The sequence below is a fragment of the Tupaia chinensis genome, unplaced genomic scaffold, assembly GCF_000334495.1.
Source record: "Tupaia chinensis unplaced genomic scaffold, TupChi_1.0 Scaffold000183_1, whole genome shotgun sequence".
Classification (NCBI taxonomy): Eukaryota; Metazoa; Chordata; class Mammalia; order Scandentia; family Tupaiidae; genus Tupaia; species Tupaia belangeri.
In genome coordinates this window covers 998,727-1,019,883 of record NW_006159658.1, presented here as the reverse complement: position 1 = coordinate 1,019,883, position 21,157 = coordinate 998,727, and the positions used below count along the sequence as shown (strand labels likewise).

Genomic DNA, 21,157 nt, shown 5'->3' with positions numbered 1-21,157 from the left:
TAAATCACCCTCCAGAGGGATATCCACACCACAATCCCTTCTCCTCCATTCTCTTCTTGGGATCTTGGGCGTGTACACACACACACACACCTGATGTGAGTTCTTTCAAGCTGCCAGGTCAGGGACTCAAACCACAGAGGACTATGTGGGAGTCCAGCAACATAATCATTCAATCTGCTGGTCCTTGTCCCATGACCTTAAAGTTTTTAAAGAATTACATAAATAAGTGTCATTAAAGTGTGGTGGTTGACACTGGCTTCCCACAGGACCAAATGCAATTTGAGTCCCGGACCTGGTGGCTTAAAAATCCCAACAAATGAATAAATACATAAAGAAATAAATGTTAAAGCAATAAAATAAAATAAATCATATTGGCCTGAAAAAGTTTCCCATACTTTTGCTTTTAGTTCTTATAAGTAAACCACAACCTCTTGTGAAATCTGCTTCCTTAGTAAGTTGCTGTTATAGCCAATCAGAGCAGCTACACATCGGTCCATCACAGACAGCCCACTCTCTAATCTATGAATTCAGGCAAACTAAGATGTAACCAACCCAGTTCTTTCTCCACCTCATCCCCTCACTTCTGTGTTCTGCCCATCACTTGCCCTTTCTTGCACATAATGGCATCCTAGCATGTGGCTCTCCAGAGACCCTTGGAAGTCATTCCATGGCTGCCTGATTCAAATAGTTTTTGCTCAATTAAACTCTGCTAATTAAATTGTTGGAACTTTTTCTTTTAACAGGGTTATTATAAAACTACCAGAATTAAAATTTTTGTTTTATGAGAAATATTAAATCTTATTGATTATGCTCTTCATTGACATGATTTTTTTTGTTGTTTTACTTACAAACATAAAGTTCAAAGCACAGCCTTTTTTTTTTTAGGCAGATTTCTGCTATAGGGTGTGTGTGCTCACCAGAGAGACAGAGAGAGATAGAGAGACAGAAAACGAGAAATCACCCCCCAGCAGGGATGGCCATGCTGCAATCCCTTCCCCTCCATTCTCCTCTCGGGATTTTGGACACACACACGCAAGTGCCTGTAGTGAGTCTTAAGCTGCCAGATCTGGGAATCAAAGCATGGTTGACTATGTGGGAGTCCAGCGACATAACCATTATGCCAGTTACTGGTTCCAAAGCACAGACATGGAGGTCAAGTATATGTAGGTTTTTACAAAAAAGTTTTGTCAGAGTTTTTGTTTTCCTTTGTTTCTTTCTTTGTTTTCCTTAACACTTGATAGTTAAAACACCCTACACTCCTTGCATAATCCAGGACCCTAGAACCCTTTATCTAATTCCATACTCACGAGATACTCTCATTATACGGCGTCTGATCCACCCATTGCCAATGTCCCTGACCTTCTGGATCTGACAGCCCCACATAATAAGCAGAATACCGGTTCAAATCCTTGATGATGAAGTCCTGAGGAAGAAAAGAAGAGTTATAGTCTTAGGATATTGAACATGAACTGAGTTATTTTTGGCCATGGGAAACTGAGGATCCAGGAATGACCACACGGAGTCCCTGCCCAGCAGTGCAGCAGTTCTCTGGCTGAGCAGGGCAGGATCAAAGATCACTGTGCTGGATGTTCAGTATGTATGGAAGCAATACCTGGGTACGGTCATGCTGGATTCTCATCTCAGAGTGGCCTTCCCTCACTAAGATGGCGTTCTTTAAAGTTGCACATGAGAAAATGTAGATTTAATCATTTTCACTTCATAACTTCAGGTTTTTTTATATTACATTTAATCACATATATCTGTACAGTGTATAATATTTCTTTTTCCAGAGTTTTTTTAGAGAGATTTTTGCTATGAGGGGAGATGCACTCATTGGAGAGAGAGAGAGAGGGACAGAAAGTGAGAAATCAGTCCCCAGGGGTGATGATCACACTGCAGTCCCCTCTCCTTCATTCTCCTCCCGGTTCTTGGGCACCCATGCACACTCGCCCAGCATGAATTTGAAGCTCCTAGGTCTGGGACTCAAACCCTAGTCAGCCATATCAGAGTCCAGCAACGTAACCATTATTCCATCTGCTGGTGTCTGTAACATCATAGATTCTTTCATCCCATCTCTAATTACTGATAGTGACTTTTCATGATTTACCTACCTTTTCCTAACCCACCTAACACCCTTCTCTGTTAAGTAGTTAATAATTTATAAAACATTTCCCAGCCCTTCTTCAAGAGACAGACAGCTCCATGGCTCCTGCGATATAGCCATTTTGGAAAAAGGAAGATGTCCCACTGATAACTGGGCCTCCAGCATACAAAACTCGCGTGAACAGCCCTTCTTCAAGAGACAGACAGCTCCATGGCTCCTGCGATATAGCCATTTTGGAAAAAGGAAGATGTCCCACTGATAACTGGGCCTCCAGCATACAAAACTTGCGTGGTAGGAAGACCACTTACAAGTCTCCTGTCTCTGTATCACTCTTTGTCTCTCTCTACGCATTTGTCTCTGCCCTCTTTCTCTTTCTGTCTTTTTTTTTTTTTTTAAATTTTTGCTGTTTTGGATTTTTTAAGGTTAGGCATTTTACAGGGCCCTTTGGCTCCTCCTAGGTCATTATCTTGTTAATAATCCCCTCTCCTCCTCCCAGAACAGCCCTTCTTCAAGAGACAGACAGTCTCATGGCTCCTGCGATATAGCCATTTTGGAAAAAGGAAGATGTCCCACTGATAACTGGGCCTCCAGCATACAAAACTCGCGTGAACAGCCCTTCTTCAAGAGACAGACAGCTCCATGGCTCTATAGCAAACGCGCTGTGCGGTTTTCCAATTTTTGAGTTGTATTAAAATTTTTTGAATATTAATTTTTTTTTTAAGTTTTTCTCTTCTTTTTCTCTGTGTCTTGTCTGGTGTTTTTGCTGTTGTTTCCCTTTCTCTGTTTTCTTTTCTGCACACTCCTCGACCCTCTGATTGAACTTCCAAGTTTGGGAAGAAACTGATCATCCACCAGATGACTAGAAATCACTGCAGGAGCACAAGAAATATGGGGAAGCAGGAAAATACCTCTCCCACAAGGGAAACAGATAGCTGCTCTTCATCCACACAGAGTTCCATGGAAATCATGGAAATGTCTGATAAAGAATTCAGAACGTTCATAATGGCAAAGCTAACAGAGATGGAAGAGAAGAGAGACAAGGAACTGCTGAAGAGGAAGGAGAAAGGAGTTGAAGAGTTCCAGGAGGTGAGGAAATTCATGCAAGATCTAAAAGAGGAATTTCACACTTTACAAAAGAATCAGATGGAACTGTTAGAGATGAAGGCTATAATACAAGAAGTCAAAATCTCCCTTGAAAGTATTAAAAGCAGACTAGATCATACAGAAAATAGAATCTCTAATGTAGAAGAGAAAATGGTTGGCCTAGAAAAATCCACCGCGAAGACTGAGAAAATGGCCCAAAAATTTGAGAATAATATGCGAGAAGTACTAGATACCATCAAACGTCCAAACATCCGGATAATAGGCATCCCAGAAGGTGAAGAGACTCATAAGGGCATTGATAATCTATTCCATGAAATCTTACAAGAAAATTTTCCAAACCTGGAGAGGCACTCAAAGATTCAGTCCCAAGAAATACAGAGGACCCCAAATAGAATCAACCCAAGAAGATCTTCTCCAAGACACATTATAGCCAGATTGACCAAAACCACAGACAAAGACAAGATACTAAGACTGGCAAGAGAAAAAAGGCAAGTTACCTACAAAGGGTATCCCATCAGACTAACGGCAGACCTCTCATCGGAAACAATGAGAGCGAGGAGAGAATGGGAAAATGTATTCAAAGTATTAAGGGAAAAGCAATTTCAACCGAGAATTCTGTACCCAGCAAGGTTATCGTTCATTTGGGAAGAAAAGACACGAACTTTCCCAGATAAACAAAACCTGAAAGAATTTACCAGCACCAGACCGGATCTCCAAGAAGTTCTTAAGGGAGTGCTATGTCAGTAAAATTAAATGCAGACACACAGAAATAAGAGTTCAGAAACTAAGAAAATGGGCAACTTAATTGTAGGGCCAAAAGCTGGAGTTGAGTATTACATCCCAGATTTCAATCTGGAACATCGAACCTCAACAGATACAGAAGAAAGATTAAGTACATGAGACTGAACTGATGAAACAGTATTCTACGACTTGACTAAAATATTGCTGCTTTTCTTCTAAGCTTTGTTGTCTGGTTTTAAGGACTTTTGTCCTGTCTTCAGCTATCAATAGATTCATGTTCCGACTATTTGAACAGAATACTAACCTGTTTCTAGGCTTTAAGTTTCAAAGAAATATCCTTACCAGTTCAAAACTGCTTTTCTTGAAACCATCGGCTGATCTTGCTATTGAAAGTAGTTAGATTACTTATGATATTGTGTGACCAACGAAATGTTGGGGGAAAAGGGATTGAAGACAACTGTAGACAGCAGAGATAGTGTAATAAGAGAGTGGAATAGGGCAGAGGGCTAGACATGGGGTAAAAAAACATATATATGAAAGTAGAAATGGAATATTATGGATGATAACATGCATTATTAAGCCACTATATAGTATATTCTAGATGGGAAACCACATTTAGAATGTTGTGATGATGCTCAGGGAATGAATGTAAATTAATAAAAAAAAAAAATTTTCAGAAGAAAAAAAAAAAAGGCATTAGAAATACCTATTTGATGACTGCAGTTAAGCTATATAGCCCTAGTTAGGTGCTACTTTACAAGACAATGGGAGGAGGGTTGGACAGGGCAGAGGGTTAGGGATAGGGAATCAAGGATGGCAAAAAAAGAGAAAAAACTCAAAATATACAAGACATAAGAAATGGAAAATTGTTGATAACACATATGTTGATGTACTTGATTGAGCCAACAGACAATGTATTTTGGATGAAAAATTCATTTTGTATACTGTAATGATGTATAGCATATTAATGTTAAAAAATAAAAACAAAAAAACAAACAAACAAAAAACAACAAAAAAAATAATTTATAAAACATTTCCATGTTGAAATAACAAACTTATATTTCAGACTGGAACTTTTTTCTCCTTCCATCCAACCATCACATGATACGTTTTTAATGTCCCCATTTCTTTGGGGGAGGTTAGTTTTACAGAAGCTGGAACAGGAAGGTACAGAAGGTACAGACTTGGGGAACCTTTCCTGCATATTATGGGTAAAGACTTCTGCCTCACCACCAATATCTCAAAACAAGAAAAGCCTCCTTCTTGGCCAAGAGACAACTGCAATTATGCAGAACTCATTTTCTGCTCATCATCAATCAGCTCCATCATCTGTCAGAAATTACCTGCTCAGCCTTGGAGTTGATCACCAACAGATGAGCCCCCATTCTAGAGCAGTCCTTCTCACTCTCATGCCAAGATTTTGATTCAGTAGAAACAAAATAACAGTTGGAGCCAAATGACTTCCAATTCTGTGGGCAGCAGCTCCAGACTTTCTCTCTGTTGAAAGGATGGACACCTAAGTGCAATAAAAGAAAATTGTGGGAATATCAGCGTAATGGCTATGTCACTGAACTCCCATGTAGTCGACCGTGGTTTTAGTCTCGGACCCAGTGACTTAAATTCATGCTGGGTACATGTGCATGCATGCCCAAGATCCTGTGAGGAGAATGGAGGAGAAGGGATTGCGGTGTGGCCATCCCCACTGGGGGGTGATTTATTGCTTTCTGTCTCTCTGTCTCTCTCTATCTTTCTGGCACGCACACACGCCCTATAGCAAAAACCTCTCCAATAAATAAATAAATAAAATTAAAAATAAATTGCTTTTGTAACCAATTTTGTATTATTAAATTTAAAACCAATAGAGACAGACACTATAAGAGCTAGACAGCCCACCCCCACACAGATGTCACGAGGGCATCAGACTCCTCATATATCAAGAAGGCCACGTCTACCTCCATAGGAAGTAATGAGAAGATATACCTATGGAGGTAGTAATGTTTCCTTATTACTGTTTCCTGGCACAGTGACATTAGAAGTCATCAAAAATATAATCCTTAAATAACGTTAAGACTGTGAGAGGACAATACAAAAATTTTGACGGTTTAATAGAAAAATGATTTGCTATACAATGTGTATGAACTTTTCAAATTATGTAAGAAATGATAACTAACAGGTGCTTACAACCAAGATACAAAAATATTATTGATAGAATTCTTTGGCAATGATTTTAAAGCATCCAGGAAAGAATGATTCAATAAGAAATTACAAGCATAATTAAAATAAGAATGTAGAAAATCTCAGCAAAGAAATAGTAGATATATAAAATAACCAAATGGAAATTTTATGAATGGAAATTATATAACCAAAATTAACTCAGTGGATGAGGTCAAAAGAAGAATGAATAGAACAGAGAAATCATCATAAATTGGAATACAGAGCAATAGAAATTACCAACTGAACAACAAACTAAAAAAATATAAAGTCCAACATACTATTCCTATATGTACATACATTGGGGCCAGCAGGTGGAGTGATGGTTAAAGATGCTGGACTCCTACATGGCCAACCGCAGTTTGAGTCCTGGACCTGTTGTCTTCCTCTCTCTCTCTTTCTCTCTCTCTCTCTCTTTCTCTCTCTCTCTCTATCTCTCTCTGGTCAATTAAAATAAATAAATAAATAAATAAATAAATAAATAGAGTTAAATAAAATACTTCTTTAAAAAATGTACATACATCAAACAACAGAGCTGTAAATGTTAAAGTATTAGGTTGTTTGGAAAGTCATGACATATTTTCCTATTTTTTTTAAGCAAAAATGCATCATGACTTTCCTGGCAATACAGTAAAACAGACTCAACCAAAAGAAGTTCACAAATAACAACGATGGAGACATTAACACTCCACTCTCGACAGTAGAAAAGACAGCTTCCCAGAAAATCTTCAAGAATGTCAAACTCGGGAACCAGCAGTTAGCGTAATGGCTATGTCGCTGGACTCCCACGTAGTCGACCGCAGTTCGCGTCCTGGACCCGGTGGCTTAAGACTCACGCCGGGTGCGTGTGTGTGTGTGCCCAAGATCCCGAGAGGAGAATGGAGGAGAAGGGATTGCGGCGTGACCATCCCCCCGGAGGGGGATTTCTTGCTTTCCGTCTCTATGTCTCTCTCTGTCTGTCTGGCGAGCGCCCTATAGCAAAAATCTCTCCAAAAAAAAAAAGAATGTCAAACTCAAAAAACATCACCAGTCAACAGGCGCTAGTCAATATTTATAGAACACTCCACCCAACAATAGAATACCCACTTTTTTCCGTGCTCATGGAACATATGCAAAGTAGACCATATCCGGGGCAGAAAAGAAACCTCAGAAAACTTGGAACCACAATTAATAAAACAAATAAATTGAAAAAAATGTGGCACATATAAACTATGAAATACTACTCAGCCGTAAGAAATAATAACACTAATATCTGATATGAAGTGGACAAATATGGAAGATTTAATCTAAGTGAAGCAATAAAAGACAGGTATTGTATGTACCCACATAATATACACTGATTATCTACACTCTACAGCAGAAACGGAAAGATTGAAAGATATAATAGCTGGGAGAGCAACTGTAGATATCAGTGACAGTGTGAGGAGCAGTGGGTAATAAAGGATGGGAGGAAGGGGATCAGGGAAATAACAAACAACAGTTAACAAACACACACACAAAGTTTTCTGTTGATGATAATGTATATGGTAACATCTTTGATTTGACTGATATAAACTGTATTCATGTGGGACACACCATGCTTTACTCTGAGAAGATATACAGTGATTAAATGTAAATTTTATAAATAATAATAAGAAAGAGAGAAAATAAAACAAGAAAATCTTCAAATACTTGAAACTAAACAGACTTCCAAATAATCCATAGGTCAAAGTAGTCTCAAGAGAAATAAAAAATACATTGAACAGAATACGTATGAACATTTAAGATAGCAAAATGTGTGTGTCACCATTCTTCAATATAAAAACCCAGGACTTTACATGGAAATGACTGATTCTAGGATACAGACAGGGAATGTACAGTATGAGCCTGGAGCATTTTGTAGTCCTAGGCTATAAGGAGGTATGAAAACAAAACCAAATGTAAGGACACACTGATGGTGATTTATCGAAGGAGAGGGAGGACAAATATGCCCAATGGCCGAGGCTGGAAAACAAAATGAAGTCCGGTGGATTATAATCTGAAGTATAAAGTAGATATCCATGACTACGTGCCAATATAAGTGACTGAATAAGTTAATAAATAGGATAGTTCTTAGAGATGAATACCACAGGCCTGAGAATTTCTAATGGATACTGGTGATGGTTAATTACAAGTGTCCACTTTCTGGGCCACAGAGCCCAGATCAAACACTCTGGATATTTCTGTGAGGGTGTTTTTCAATGAGATTCACACTGAAAATGGTGACTTCTGAATAAAGTAGGCTGCCTTCCATAATGAACTGGCCCTCACTCATTCCGTTAAAAATCTAAATGGAACACATAGATGACCTTCATCAACCAAAAGGGAGTTCAACAACACACTGTCTTTGGACTTCATCTGCAGACATGAGATTTCCCTGGTTCTGCAGCAGACTATCTTTTAACTCCAACTGCAACTTTTCCCAAATCTACAGCTTGCCAGACACACAAAATTGTGCAGTTCTCACGCCTCCATAATTAAATTCTTTTAAAATAAACATCTTTCTGCATATAAATGTTGTTGGTTCTGTTTCTCTAGAGAATTCTAATATCTCACTGTACCCTAATTGATAGGGAGCATAACTATTTGTTAAGAGTGGGCTACACCTAGCATCCTCCTTCCAAAGAACAGAGAATGGAGAGCAGAGGGAAAAGGTCATTTCAAAATGGAGACATAAGACACACTGCCTTGTGACCAGTCAGGGTCGATAGTCAAAAATAGTTTTTATAATATGTACCCTTTTTTTTTTTTTTTTGGAGAGGTTTTTGCTATAGGGCGCGTGCGCTCGCCAGACAGACAGAGAGAGACAGAGAGACAGAAAGCGAGAAATCACCCCCCAGGGGGGATGGCCATGACGCAATCCCTTCTCCTCCATTCTCCTCTCGGGATCTTGGGCACGCACCCACACGCGCCTGGCGTGAGTTTAAGCCACTCGATCTGGGACTCAAACCACGGTCGACTACGTGGGAGTCCAGCAACATAGCCATTACGCTAACTGCTGGTCCCTATATGTACCCTTTTATGATGTGATGAAAATAGTATTTTACATCTGTGATCTTCCTCCTAAAGCAAACAATTCTGGTCTAATAAATAGAAATATATTAGACAAATTCTGACATAGGGGCATCCTACAATGTAATAGACCAGTATTCCTCAAAACTGTCAAAACTAGCAAAGATTGAGAAACTATCACAGACAAGAAGAGCATAAAGAGACAAGAAATATAATGTGGCACCTGGCTGAGGTTCTAAAATAGAAAAATGTTATTACTTAAAACTAAAGAGTGGTGGGCTAGCAGGTAGCATGGGGGTTGAGGTGCTGGACTCCCACATGGCCAGCTATGATTTGGATCCTGGACCTAGCAGCTTGCTTTCTCACTTTCCCTTTCTCCCTCTCTCTCTGTCCCTCTGGTGAATTTTTAAAAATTATAATAGTAAATAAAATTTTAAAATAAATGATTCTTTAAAGAAAACAAACAAACTTCAACAGGTGAAGTGATGACAAGGCTGGACTACCATATAGGTGACTGTAGTTTGAATCTTAGGCCTGGTGCTTGAAAATTATGCCAGGTGTGTGTGCATGCATGGGCAAAATCCAGAGAGGAGACTGGAGGAGAAACAATTGCACTGTGGCCATCTTCCCCAAGAAATGATTTCTCACTTTCCCTCTCTGTCTCTATCTCTCTCCTGCAAGCGTGTATGCTCACTGGCAAAACCCTTAATAAAATAAAGGAATTAGAATAAATTATGGAGTTTAATTAGTAATAATATATCAATATTTTTTCATTAATTCTGACAAATGTATCATATAAGATGTTCATCTTAGGGGACTCTACAGGGTAGAAGTCAAATGAGATTTCTTTGTATTATCTGCTTAATCATTCTATAAATATAAACTGTTCTTAAAGTTAAAACTTTAACTGTTCTTAAAAATAAAAATTTTAAGAACTTAAATAATTTGCATTCATAATAAAAGCATAAGCACCATCACCATTTTTAGCAAATGATTTTAACTGATACATGAAAAATTTGCAAGGACACTTAAAATTTGAAAAGAAGTGAAGGTCAAAGAAAACCAAAAGCAAAGAAACCTTTTTACAGTTAAGGTTTATTTTATACATATGAGAATTTTAGGTAGCCAGCCAGTGGTGTGATGGTTAAGCGGCTGGATCCCACATGGGATTGAACAGTTCAAATCCCGGAAATGGTGACTTAAAAAAAAAACACATCGGAAAATTGTGCAGGCATGTCCAAAATACTAAAATGAGAAATATACAAGAATAGATGGCAGCATGGCCATACTCTTAGCAGACAAGGAGTACTTTCTCATCTCCCTCCCACTTCCTGAACCCTCTTCTCTCTAGCAAGTACACGTGCCTTCTACCAATTTTTTTTTTAATACAGGATTTCAGATCTTGTGTATTAGTACACTTGTAGCTGAAAATAATTGCGAGGGTCAAATGATTTTTTTTTCATTTTTATAAGGTTTTACCACAGGGTGCATGCACTCTCTGGAGAGAGACAGAAACAGACTGTGATAGAGAAAGTGAAAAATTACCACCCCCCACCCCCTGCAAAGTTGGGTGACCATGCTGCAACCCCTTCCTCCTCCATTCTCCCCCTGAGATTTTGGACACACAAGCACATGCACCTCGTGTGATTTTCAAGCTGCCAGGTGTGGTACTTGAACTGCCATCAGTAATGTGGGCTCCAGCACCTTAACCACCATATCACCTTCCAGGCCCAGAGCCTCAATTTTTTTTTTTTTTGAGAGAGGTTTTCGCTATAGGGCGTGTGCGCTTGCCAGAGACAGAGAGAGACAGAGAGAGAGAAAGCGAGAAATCACTCCCCAGGGGGGATGGCCACACTGCAATCCCTTCTCCTCCATTCTCCTCTCAGGATCTTGGGCACGCATGCACACTCACTCGGCGAGAGTTTTAAGCCACCGGGTCCAGGATGCGAACCGCGGTCGACTACGTGGGAGTCCAGCGACATAGCCATTACGCTAACTGCTTGTCCTGAGCCTCAAATTCTTAATATAATCCTCTTGAGAATCTTAATAGAAAATTTTATTTGGGATCCTTACATAGTATAGTCAGCAAATAAATCCTTGCCACATTAATTTTTACCTTCCTTGGGCAACTTCTTTACCATACACTCCAATTTTGTGTGAATCAGTTCTTTGGTAGTCTTTTTTTCTTCAAGACATTGAGATTTTTTGAAGAAAACTGGAAAAGTGAAAAACATTCATTTTCAAATGGCATTATGACTTTGATCTTGATACTTTTTTACATTCCTTAAAGAAAGAAAAGAATCTACAGATGTCCAATTACTTGTGTAGATGGAGTCTTACTGATATATATTTCCCATCCCTCCAAAGTCACTGCAATTCTTTTTTTTTTTACTTTTTAAAAAAAATTTTAATTAATTAATTAATTTTACATTCATTCACTGACCACCGTCATGGCATACAAAATATGATTTCCCATCCAGAATATACTGTATAGTGGTTTAATCATACACGTAATTTTCCATTTCTAGTTTCGTATATATATATATTTATATTTTCCCCTTATTTCTCACCTTCTGCCATTTCCCACCCTCCTCCCATGCTATCTCTGGTGTCTACAGTTGGTTTCCACTCTTTTTTATCCCCCGTATTTTGTCGATTCAGAAAATATCTTAATCTAACTGCTTTCAATAGCAAGTTGAGCTGATATAATACATATCTGTGAACACGTCCAACTTTAGGTGTGAAACTCTGAGTAGAATGAATATACTATAAAGTAGCACCTAGTTGATGCTATATAGCTTACTGCAGTCATTAAATAGGTATTTTTTAACATATTTTTAATTTTAAGAAAAGCAGTTTTAGCTTTAATAAATCAAAATCAAAGAAATGCTAAGAGAGATTTGCTTAAAATTTAAAGCCAGGAAACGGGTTAGGAGTCTCTTCAAATAGTAGGTACATGAATCTATTGGCAGCTCAAAACAGGACAAAAAATCCTTAAATCTGGAAAACAGGCCTAGGAGAAAAGCAGTAATGCTTTAGTCAAAAGTCCTAGGATTCTGTTTCACCAGTTCAGTCTTCTTAATCTAATCTAACTTCTGTTGTGGTCTAATCTTCCTGATTAAATTCTGGGATATAATATTCAACTCTAGACTTGTCCCTACCATTAAGATGGTCATTTTCTTAGTTGTTTTTGAACTCTTATTTCTGTGTGTTTGTAGATTTCTTGGTATAGCACTCTCTTCAGAACTTCTTGGAGATCTGGTCTGGTGTTGGTAAGTTCTTTTAGGTATATCTGAGAATGTTCTTGTCTTTTCTTCTCATATGAAGGATAATCTTTGTGGGAACAGTGTTCTTGGTTGAAATTGCTTTTCCATTAACACTTTCAATGTATTTTCCTATTCTTTCCTTGGTCACATTGTTTCCGATGAGAGGTCAGCTATTAGCCTGATGGGATATCCTTCGTAGGTAACTTGACATTTCTCTTTTGCCAATATTAGTATTTTGTCTTTGTCTGTGGTTTTGGTCAATCTGACTATAATATGTCTTGGAGAAGATCTTCTTGGGTTGATTCTACTTGGGGTCTTTTGTATTTCATGAGACTGAATCTTTGAATGCCTCGCTAGGTTTGAAAAGTTTTCTTCCAGGATTTCATGAAATAGAGTATCAATGCCCTTATTAGTCTCTTTACCTTCTGGGATACCAGTTATCTGGATATTTGGACAGTTGATGGTGTCTAGTATTTCTCATATATTATTCAAATTTTTTTCCGGCCATTTTCTCAGTCTTTGTGGTGGATTTTTCTAGGCCAGCGATGTTATCTTCTACATCTGAGATTATATTTTCTTTATGATCTAGTCTGCTTTTAATACTTTTAAGGGAGATTTTGACTTCCTATATTATAGTCTTTATCTCTAACAGGTCCATTTGATTCATTTTTATGGTTATATTTTCTCTTTTAGATCTTGTACGAACTTCCTTACCTCCTGGAACTCATCAGGCCCTTTCTCCTGCCTTATCTGCAGTTCATTGTCTCTCTTCTCTTCCATCCCTAATAGCTTTGTTACTATGAATAGTCTAAATTCTTTATGTGACATTTTCATGAGTTCCATTGTACTGTCTGTGGATGAAGAGCAGTTATTCTTTTCCCTTGGAGGAGAGGTATTTTCTTGCTTTCTTATATTTCTTGTGCCCCTGTGGTGATTTCTGGTAATCTGATTGACTGTGCATTTCTTCCTAATTCTTGAAATTCAATCTGAGCTGGAGGAGGCGATTTGCAATCACTCTTCCATTCCATTTTTCACACTTTGTGCACCAGATTCAGTGGGAATTGAGGAATATTCTGACCCTAATTGTATTTAGATGTTTGGATCCTGTTCACTTGGACTTGTTGAGACACTCAGTGCATGGAGGCTGAGCAGACAAGGAATGATGTTAAAGAAAAAAAAGACAGAAGAGGAAAGAAGAACAAAAATAAATAAATAAAGAAGAAGAAAAAGAAAAAAAACAATAAAAAATTTATATTTTAATTTTAAAAATCAAAAACTGAAAACTGTGCTGTGTGTGAAACCAACATTTCACAGCTCAAGTTCAGTAGCCATCTCAGTATGGGCCTGGTTTTGTGCCTCTCTTAAAAGGGAGGGGGAAAAGCACAAATTAGGACAATAAAGTAGGGACTTGAGAGCCTAGAGAATAAGTTTTTAAAACTTTTTAATAATGAAAAGACACAGGGAGACACAGAAGACAGAGAGAGACAGAGAGAAGGATACAGAGGCAGCCCTACCCACTAGAAATGAATCTTGGGGGAGAAGTCTCAGCCAAAGGATCTTCATTTTTTAGTACCTGAAACCAATATTTCACAGTTCGAGTTCAGTAGCCATCTAAAAAGTCACTGTAATTTTAATTCTGATTTATAAAGTATGGATATCTCCTAGAATTATTGGAATATCACGGTTTGAAAGAGGACATGACAGTTAATCATAGTGAATCTAAAGTAATTTATCTGTATGTTTCTTCCATATTCAATGTGATGTGTATGCAGAAGCTAAACCTTGGGAGGGAGAAAGGAGTGGAGACCAGCTAAACACTTGTGCTTAAGGATGTACACAGTGTATACCTGTCTGTATGTGGGAGGTGAGAATTAGTCATGGAGTTCTGGGTGTCTTTGCAGAATGAAGAATACACAAAAATCCCACTGTGACCAAGGAGACATTATTCTTTCTCTTCTTTCCATTCATTTCGTTATCCCAACCAGCTCTTACTCTTCTGTGAAACTCTCCATTTTTCTCCCAATTTAAAACAAATCCACTTTTCCCAGTTTAAGTTGGATTTTTCTCTCATGACCTAATTTTTATTTTCTCCTTGACATGCCTCATTCTTCATTTGCCTCTTTTATTTCACTAAAACCCTCCTTGAATTGGATCAACCTATGGCATAGTGGTTAGGGTGACTGGATCCCACATAACCAGCTACAGGGTCAAGTCCGAGACCTGGTGGCTTGAGAAACACACTGGTATATGTGTGTGCATGCCTCAAATTCCAAAGTAGGAAGAAGTAGAGAAGTAGATATTGTAGCGTGACCATTCCTCACAAAAGGTGCTTCCCACTTTCCTTGTCTCTTTTTCTGTCTCTCTCTTTGTGAACATGCACATCCTCTGGCAAAATATAAGAGAGAGAGAGAAATGGTTAACCTGTAGTATCCAACAGTCACTTTTTAACTATCTTCCTGTTTGACCCACTAAAATACTGGATGCCAGTTCTCTTCCTTTTTACCTCTTAGGACATGATTTTTTCCTCTTTTTTCCTTGCCTTCCTTGCTGCTGCTTCTTATATATATTTTTTTTTCAAGAAAAAATATCTGCTTCCTTCACCTACTTTTTTTAATGTGTCATACTTCCCGGACCTCCAACATTGTCCCTCCTACTCATACGAAAAACTGCACCTGAGTCATAGCTTATATTTCTATGGTATTACTGGCTACCTACAAATTAATAACTTTCAAAATTTGGATCTCCTTTACCCAATCATAAAAAATATGTCTCCCACTAGACCTGTCTGTTTAAGGTTCCCACAGACATGTAAAATTCAGCAAGCCAAAATTTTCAATCCCCATTTTCCAACCCTTGCAAGCTAATCCTTCTATATTGTCTATCTCTTTGAATAACACCATGATTGCTGAGTTTATCAATCAGAATATTGGAGTCATCTTTTATTTCTCTGGGTTCCTTATTCCAAACAACTAATAATCATCAAGTTTCTGCCTTCTTGGTTCTCTCTCCTCTGTCATTCAAAACTATTTCCTCTCATTCTTCTCAAACACCAGATTTACAATTGGCTCTATTTCTGAAGTACACTAATGAATGAGACTCTAACATCTCTCTTTGCATCTATATTTAGGCTGATATACCAACTTTACACACATCAGTAAAGAGCTCATATCTTTTTTTTTTTTTCTTTTTACAGAGTTTTTGCTATAGGAAGTGTGTGAAAAACAAAGAGAAAGAAAACTAGACATCACCTCCCAGAAGGAAGGCCACACCACAATCCTTTCTCCTTCAGTCTCCTCTCAGGATTTTGGCATGCACTCACATGTGCCTGGCATGAGTTTTAAGGTGCCGAGTCTGTGCCTGAGTCTGTGCCTGAGTCTGTGACTGGTCAACATGGGGGTCCAGAAACATAACCATTATGCCATTTGCTAGTCCCCCAAGAGCCCATTTCTATAAGTCAAATTTGATTAAATCAATTTTCTGCTTAAAATTCCTCAATGGCTCTTCATGACTGTGACACCACATAAAAAAGGTGACAAGTTTCAGTTCTCCCTGTATCCAACCCCTTTGCAATGTGACTTTGCAGCTTCTCTGATCAAGAAATGGGGTCTGTTTCTCTGCCACATGAAGATGGGATCCCTTTACTTCCTTGGCCAATTGAATGTGCAGGAGAAACTCTGCACTAATTCCAAGTCGATACTTAAGGCTTTGCTTACTTCTGCTCCAGCCTTCCAAGTCTCCAAGTTGCCATGTAAGCGAACACATGGTTGTCTGATGAATGCCGATTTTTGGGCAAACAGCTCTCATCATCCAGCTACTTCCTCTTCCTCAGAAGCTGAACCACCTGTGACCGTGAGTTTGCTCAGCCAGGACCAGAGGAACCTCCCAACCGAGAGGAGTCTAAATTTCCCAGCCACAGAATTATGAACTAAATAGGCAGCCATTGTTTTAATACACTACATTTTAGATTGGTTTACCAAGTTCCAAATGATAAGTGATAAAATAACCTTTGGGGGAAAAAAATCAAAACTCCTTTATGGCCCACCACTCTTCACGATCTAAGTCCTATTTATGTGTCCCACCTACGACTTCTTTTTTTAGTTCCTCACTTAGCACCACACTACTACTTAAACTTCTTCAAAGTTGTCCATGCTCTCTCATGTCTCTCTGTTATTCCTTTTTACTAATTATTATTATTATTATTATTTCATTTTTACTTTATACATTGAATCACTTTCCTTATAAGTCGAATTTACCCAACACGAATACACTTCACAGCAGTCCAGTAGAGGATACTAAATACATTATCATCAACAGATAATAACCCACTTCTGTGTCCCATAAATGTCCTGCCTCACTATTTTCCTTATTAATTTTCTTCCTTACACTCTCCCCCCTTATCACACCCTCCTCCCATACTGTCTTCAGAATCTGTAACCATTTTCAGTGTTGCCATGTCTTCCAATATCTCAGTTTCCTTCAGAATCTGTAACCATTTTCAGTGTTGCCATGTCTTCCAATATCTCAATTTCCATCATAAAAACTCTCTATGTCATCCTTGCAGACACAGCTATAGATGTCGCCCCACCACCCGCAGGAAGCCTACCTCAATCCCCTGCTTACTTTCACCTGCACAACACTTACCTACAATGTTGTGATCACTTGTCCATTTGACTACCCTCTAAATTTCTTGAGAGCAGAAACTGTGTCTCTTTCTGGAATCTCTGGCCAGCGCATTGTGTGACATACAGTAGATGGCCTAAAAGGGAGGCCTAAAAAAACTACTAAGGAAGTACAGATGTGTCCTCACACAGTGTCTAGCATAGAGATGTGCCATAGATTTCATTCTCCTTCACAAACACGTACAGAGACTTTTTTTAATGAGAATGTATTCCATTATTTTTACAGGAGAGTAACTAAATAATTAAGATGAAAATTCATATTTAATTTCATGAATTACATCTCCCCAGAGAAAGTTGCTTTCTCAGATTTCTGAATGAACCCATCACCATAGGTCAGTTTCTAGTGGATCTCTCCTCTTTGCATAAGGCAGACGTTGCTCATGACAGAGCCGGCATACTTACTGACCACACCCAGAAGGAACGAGGCTGCCAGTAACAGAAGCAGCAGCAGCAATGAGGCAAAAAGCAGCTTGGAAAAAACACAGTTACTGTTGTGAAGGCAGCTCTTCTCTCTGGGTGCTGAAGGAGAAGCCAGAGTAGTCCAATGAGTATTAAAGTCCGTCCACACTTCCTCTCTGCCTTTCTCCTTCTCCCTTTCCCTGGACGACACACGATCACTAACTACACGGCATTTCAAATGATGTAAAAATAGCAAAGGACAAGGAAAAGTCATTTAATTGTTTAACTCTAGAAGGTATATACCTAAAGGACACAAAGCAGATAAATCTTTATACTGACAGTGCTTTACACCTTTAAATATGGTCATTTTTTCAGACACCTTGTCAAGTTGGTAAGATTTTGCTTATGGTAAAATATATTGTCAAGTGAGGTTAATAAAAACTTCAGTATAATATAATAAAATTTGGCTTGTACAATTAAATATATATACACTTATGTATATTTATACATGGGAGATTTACATGAAAATAAACAATAGGGTTTTCTCAAGACAGTAACAGTAAGTAAAACTTATTTTCTAAAGAACATTGTTACCTGTTTAATAAAGAAACTATATAATGTTCTTAAAATAAGAAAAAAATTTCCATTATGCTCTTGGTGCCTCCAGAGGTGTTTTACAATCGTAAACACTGACCATTTACCCTCACAGTTCCTGCCCTCCGTCTGCTCTGTCTATTTGCTCAGGATCTGACCTCACACGGGCCACCCACGTTTCCTTCTATCTGCTCCCAAACTTCATGCAGTCTGTTTTGGAGATGCAACACGAGCTAGGTTTCCTATCTCAGAAAAACTCCCCGGAAGATGTGAGGGGCTTTCCTTGTAGCATTTTTTAGTATACCATCTGCAGTGGGCTTTTGTTCCATTTAAGTCTCACACTAGCAAATACACCGTCCTCATCCTCCACCCAAACGCTTGGCCTCTGAGTGATCAAAACAGTTCCCACTGACTTCAGTAACGCCTGGACCTGGACTGGTGGCTTCAGGAGCTGTAATCAATATCTTGCTCGCAGCCTCACTCAGCAAACACAGGAGCAAAGCATGTCAGCGTCCTTAACTTGGGACTAAGTTGATTTCTGCCACACCAGGTTTCTCATAGTCAGAGGAGTTGAGACTAAAGACGGCATCCGGAAATCTTTTCTTCCCCTCTTTCCAACTGTATAGCCCCTTAATCTTTATCTGCAGTCAAATGACTGTTCTGCGATTACTGTGTCACTGACAAGACCCGTCAGAAAACCAGCTGCCAACACCACCTCTGTCTTTCCTGGGCGCCCTTTCCACCTCCCTCTTCCCATCAGGAATCCAACCGCCAACAAATGTCTTTACCTGCAGGAGAGGCTGAGCTGGTGCCTGAGCACGTGGATTCACTTTTGAAACTTATTTCCTGATAAGTGGCTTCCAAAGCCATATCGAAAGAGCTCTGGTTTTTCAGGAAATCAGTTTTATGACTTTTAAGACATACCATAAATGAGAAGTAATACAGTAGCAAAATGTTCTCTTGTTGTTAATAAATTAGGCCAGAGCAGAGGCATTAAGCACACTTTCCCTGAGAAGTATCTCATGAGATCTAAAAACCAAAATGCTAAAATCCACTGAGATCCAGTGGCAGGGCCAGCACAGGGAAAGTCACAGGCTTTTAAAGTTTGCATATACTTCTGTGCAAATATGGAAAAAAAAAAAAAAAGGAACTCTAAGGGTGGGGGAAAGAAGTAGGAAGGACAGAAAAAAGGAACCAAGTATTGCAGAAGTCTTTCCTAAAACCTGTGCTCTCTGAACTCAAAAATGACATTCGTGTGTTCGTGTGTTTCCACATGCAGAAGCAATTACTTATCGACCAACCAGCCTGGGCAAACACTCCTCATCTTCCAATCACTTCATCATTTTTGGTGGGTCAGGAAACCTCTTGGAACCACATTCTAAGAGGATTGTTGACACAAAACTCACACATCAGTCCACCCCCTCCACCCTGACTTTCAGCAATCAGCTTCCTCTAATACAGTGGGGAAGGCAAGTATCAGGCAATAATTAAATGGGGTCACAAGGTACAGGGAGATAAACTGACTGCTAAATATGACTTCTTAAGAAAGTCAAGAGAAAAGCTCTCCAAAACTTAAATCCTTCGTGTGCAATCTCTTCACAACCTGCTCCCAGCTTACAGCCAGATCTTCTGCCCTGAGCTCTCCCCAAATGATCCAACTCCTTCTTTTGTTTATTAATTTAATTCTTCATGAAAGAGAGACAGAGAGAGACAGGCACTTCAACAGGGTCCCTACACCAGGATCCACCCAAGCCTCACTAGCCCAGAGCACGAGCATGTTCTGTAGGCCTGTCCTAAACAGGGGAGACCCTGGGCTCGAACCAGCGCTTGCTTTCGTGTATTTGGGTGCTCCAGTGTGGAGTGCATAGTTATTGGTCAGTGTTACATCTTCCTGGTGAATTAGTCTTTAGCACTATATAGTGCCTTTGTCCTTACAGTCTTTGTCTTAAAGTCTATTTCGGCTGATATTACTATCATGACTCTAGCCTTTTCTTGGTTTCCAATTTGCATGGAATCTTTTTTCAAGTCCTTTACTTTCAGTGTATGTATGTCTTTGCTGTTAAATAAACTTATTTTTTATATTTAATCACTGCATATCAGTACAGTATACCAAATGAATTTTTCCATCACAAATATACTGCATAGGTTCAGTGAAAGACATTATCATATACATTACAATGAACAGATTTCTTTCCATTCTGGTTCTTTTCAATGCTTTGCTTTATCTTCTTCCCCTTGATTCTCTCCCTCTCACCCATCCCTATTCCCCACCCTCCTTCCCCACTGTCTCCAGTATCATCATTGTTCTCCATGCTTTTAAACCTTCGAATCATTAATTTTTTTCTCAGAGTGCCAACATTCAGTATATATTCAATGGGACAAACGATACCTCTCTTTCATCATCTGGCTTGCTTCACTTAGCAGTAAATCTTGCCTACTTTCTATCAAATGCAAGGGTCTCACTGTTTTTTGTGGCTGAGTAGTACTCTGTAGTGTATATGTACCACCCTTTTTGTTTTTTGGGGGAGGAGGGGGCTGTAGAGTTTTTTGCCTTACGGCATGTGCACTTGTCAGAGAGAAAGACAAAGACAGTAGAAAAGAAAGTGAGAGAAATCACCCCCAGGTGAGATGGCTGCGCCACAATCCCTTCTCCTCCATTCTCTTCCTGGGATCTTGGGCATGCATGCACACATGCCCAGATTGATTTCATGCCACTGGGTCATGGACTCGAACTGCAGTCAGCCATGTGGGAGTCCAGTGATGTGATCATGTGCAAGTGTTTTTCCAACTGAGAGTTTTCCTACTTGGGGGGTAGATACCTAAGACTGGAAATGCTGAATCATGTGGCAGTTCTATTTATAGGTCTTCAAGTGGAGGAGTCCAACCCCGCGGGCCCCAGGATCTGTCTGAGCCCCCCCCCCCCCCTGCCGGTCGGTTCAGTACGTTGGCAAGGTCACTACTGTGCACCCCCCAGACCGAGGATTTTGCTCCAGAAACTGTGGCAGGCTTGCTGGGAAGTGAAACCCCTC

General features: G+C 39.2%; 1 protein-coding gene across 1 annotated transcript; it reads right to left on the bottom strand.

The window, feature by feature from the left end:
- Positions 1-1,255: 1,255 nt before the first annotated feature.
- Positions 1,256-19,229, bottom strand: LOC102489044 (C-type lectin domain family 4 member A-like). The gene is made up of 5 exons (XM_027771100.1): positions 18,917-19,229; positions 17,538-17,654; positions 11,307-11,405; positions 5,293-5,465; positions 1,256-1,423 (listed from the first exon to the last, which is right to left on the bottom strand). Exons 1-5 carry the CDS (start codon positions 19,053-19,055, stop codon positions 1,304-1,306), a joined length of 648 nt encoding a protein of 215 aa, XP_027626901.1. The 5' UTR covers positions 19,056-19,229; the 3' UTR covers positions 1,256-1,303.
- Positions 19,230-21,157: the final 1,928 nt, after the last annotated feature.

Coding starts and splice junctions, on each gene's coding strand:
- LOC102489044 (XM_027771100.1), bottom strand. CDS start 19,055: ATGGTATGTCTTAAAAGTCATAAAACTGATTTCCTGAAAAACCAGAGC. Junction 17,655..18,916: donor CAGCTCAGCCTCTCCTGCAG/GTAAAGACATTT, acceptor CTTCTCCTTCAG/CACCCAGAGAGAAGAGCTGC. Junction 11,406..17,537: donor GTTCCTTCTGGGTGTGGTCA/GTAAGTATGCCG, acceptor TCACTTTTCCAG/TTTTCTTCAAAAAATCTCAA.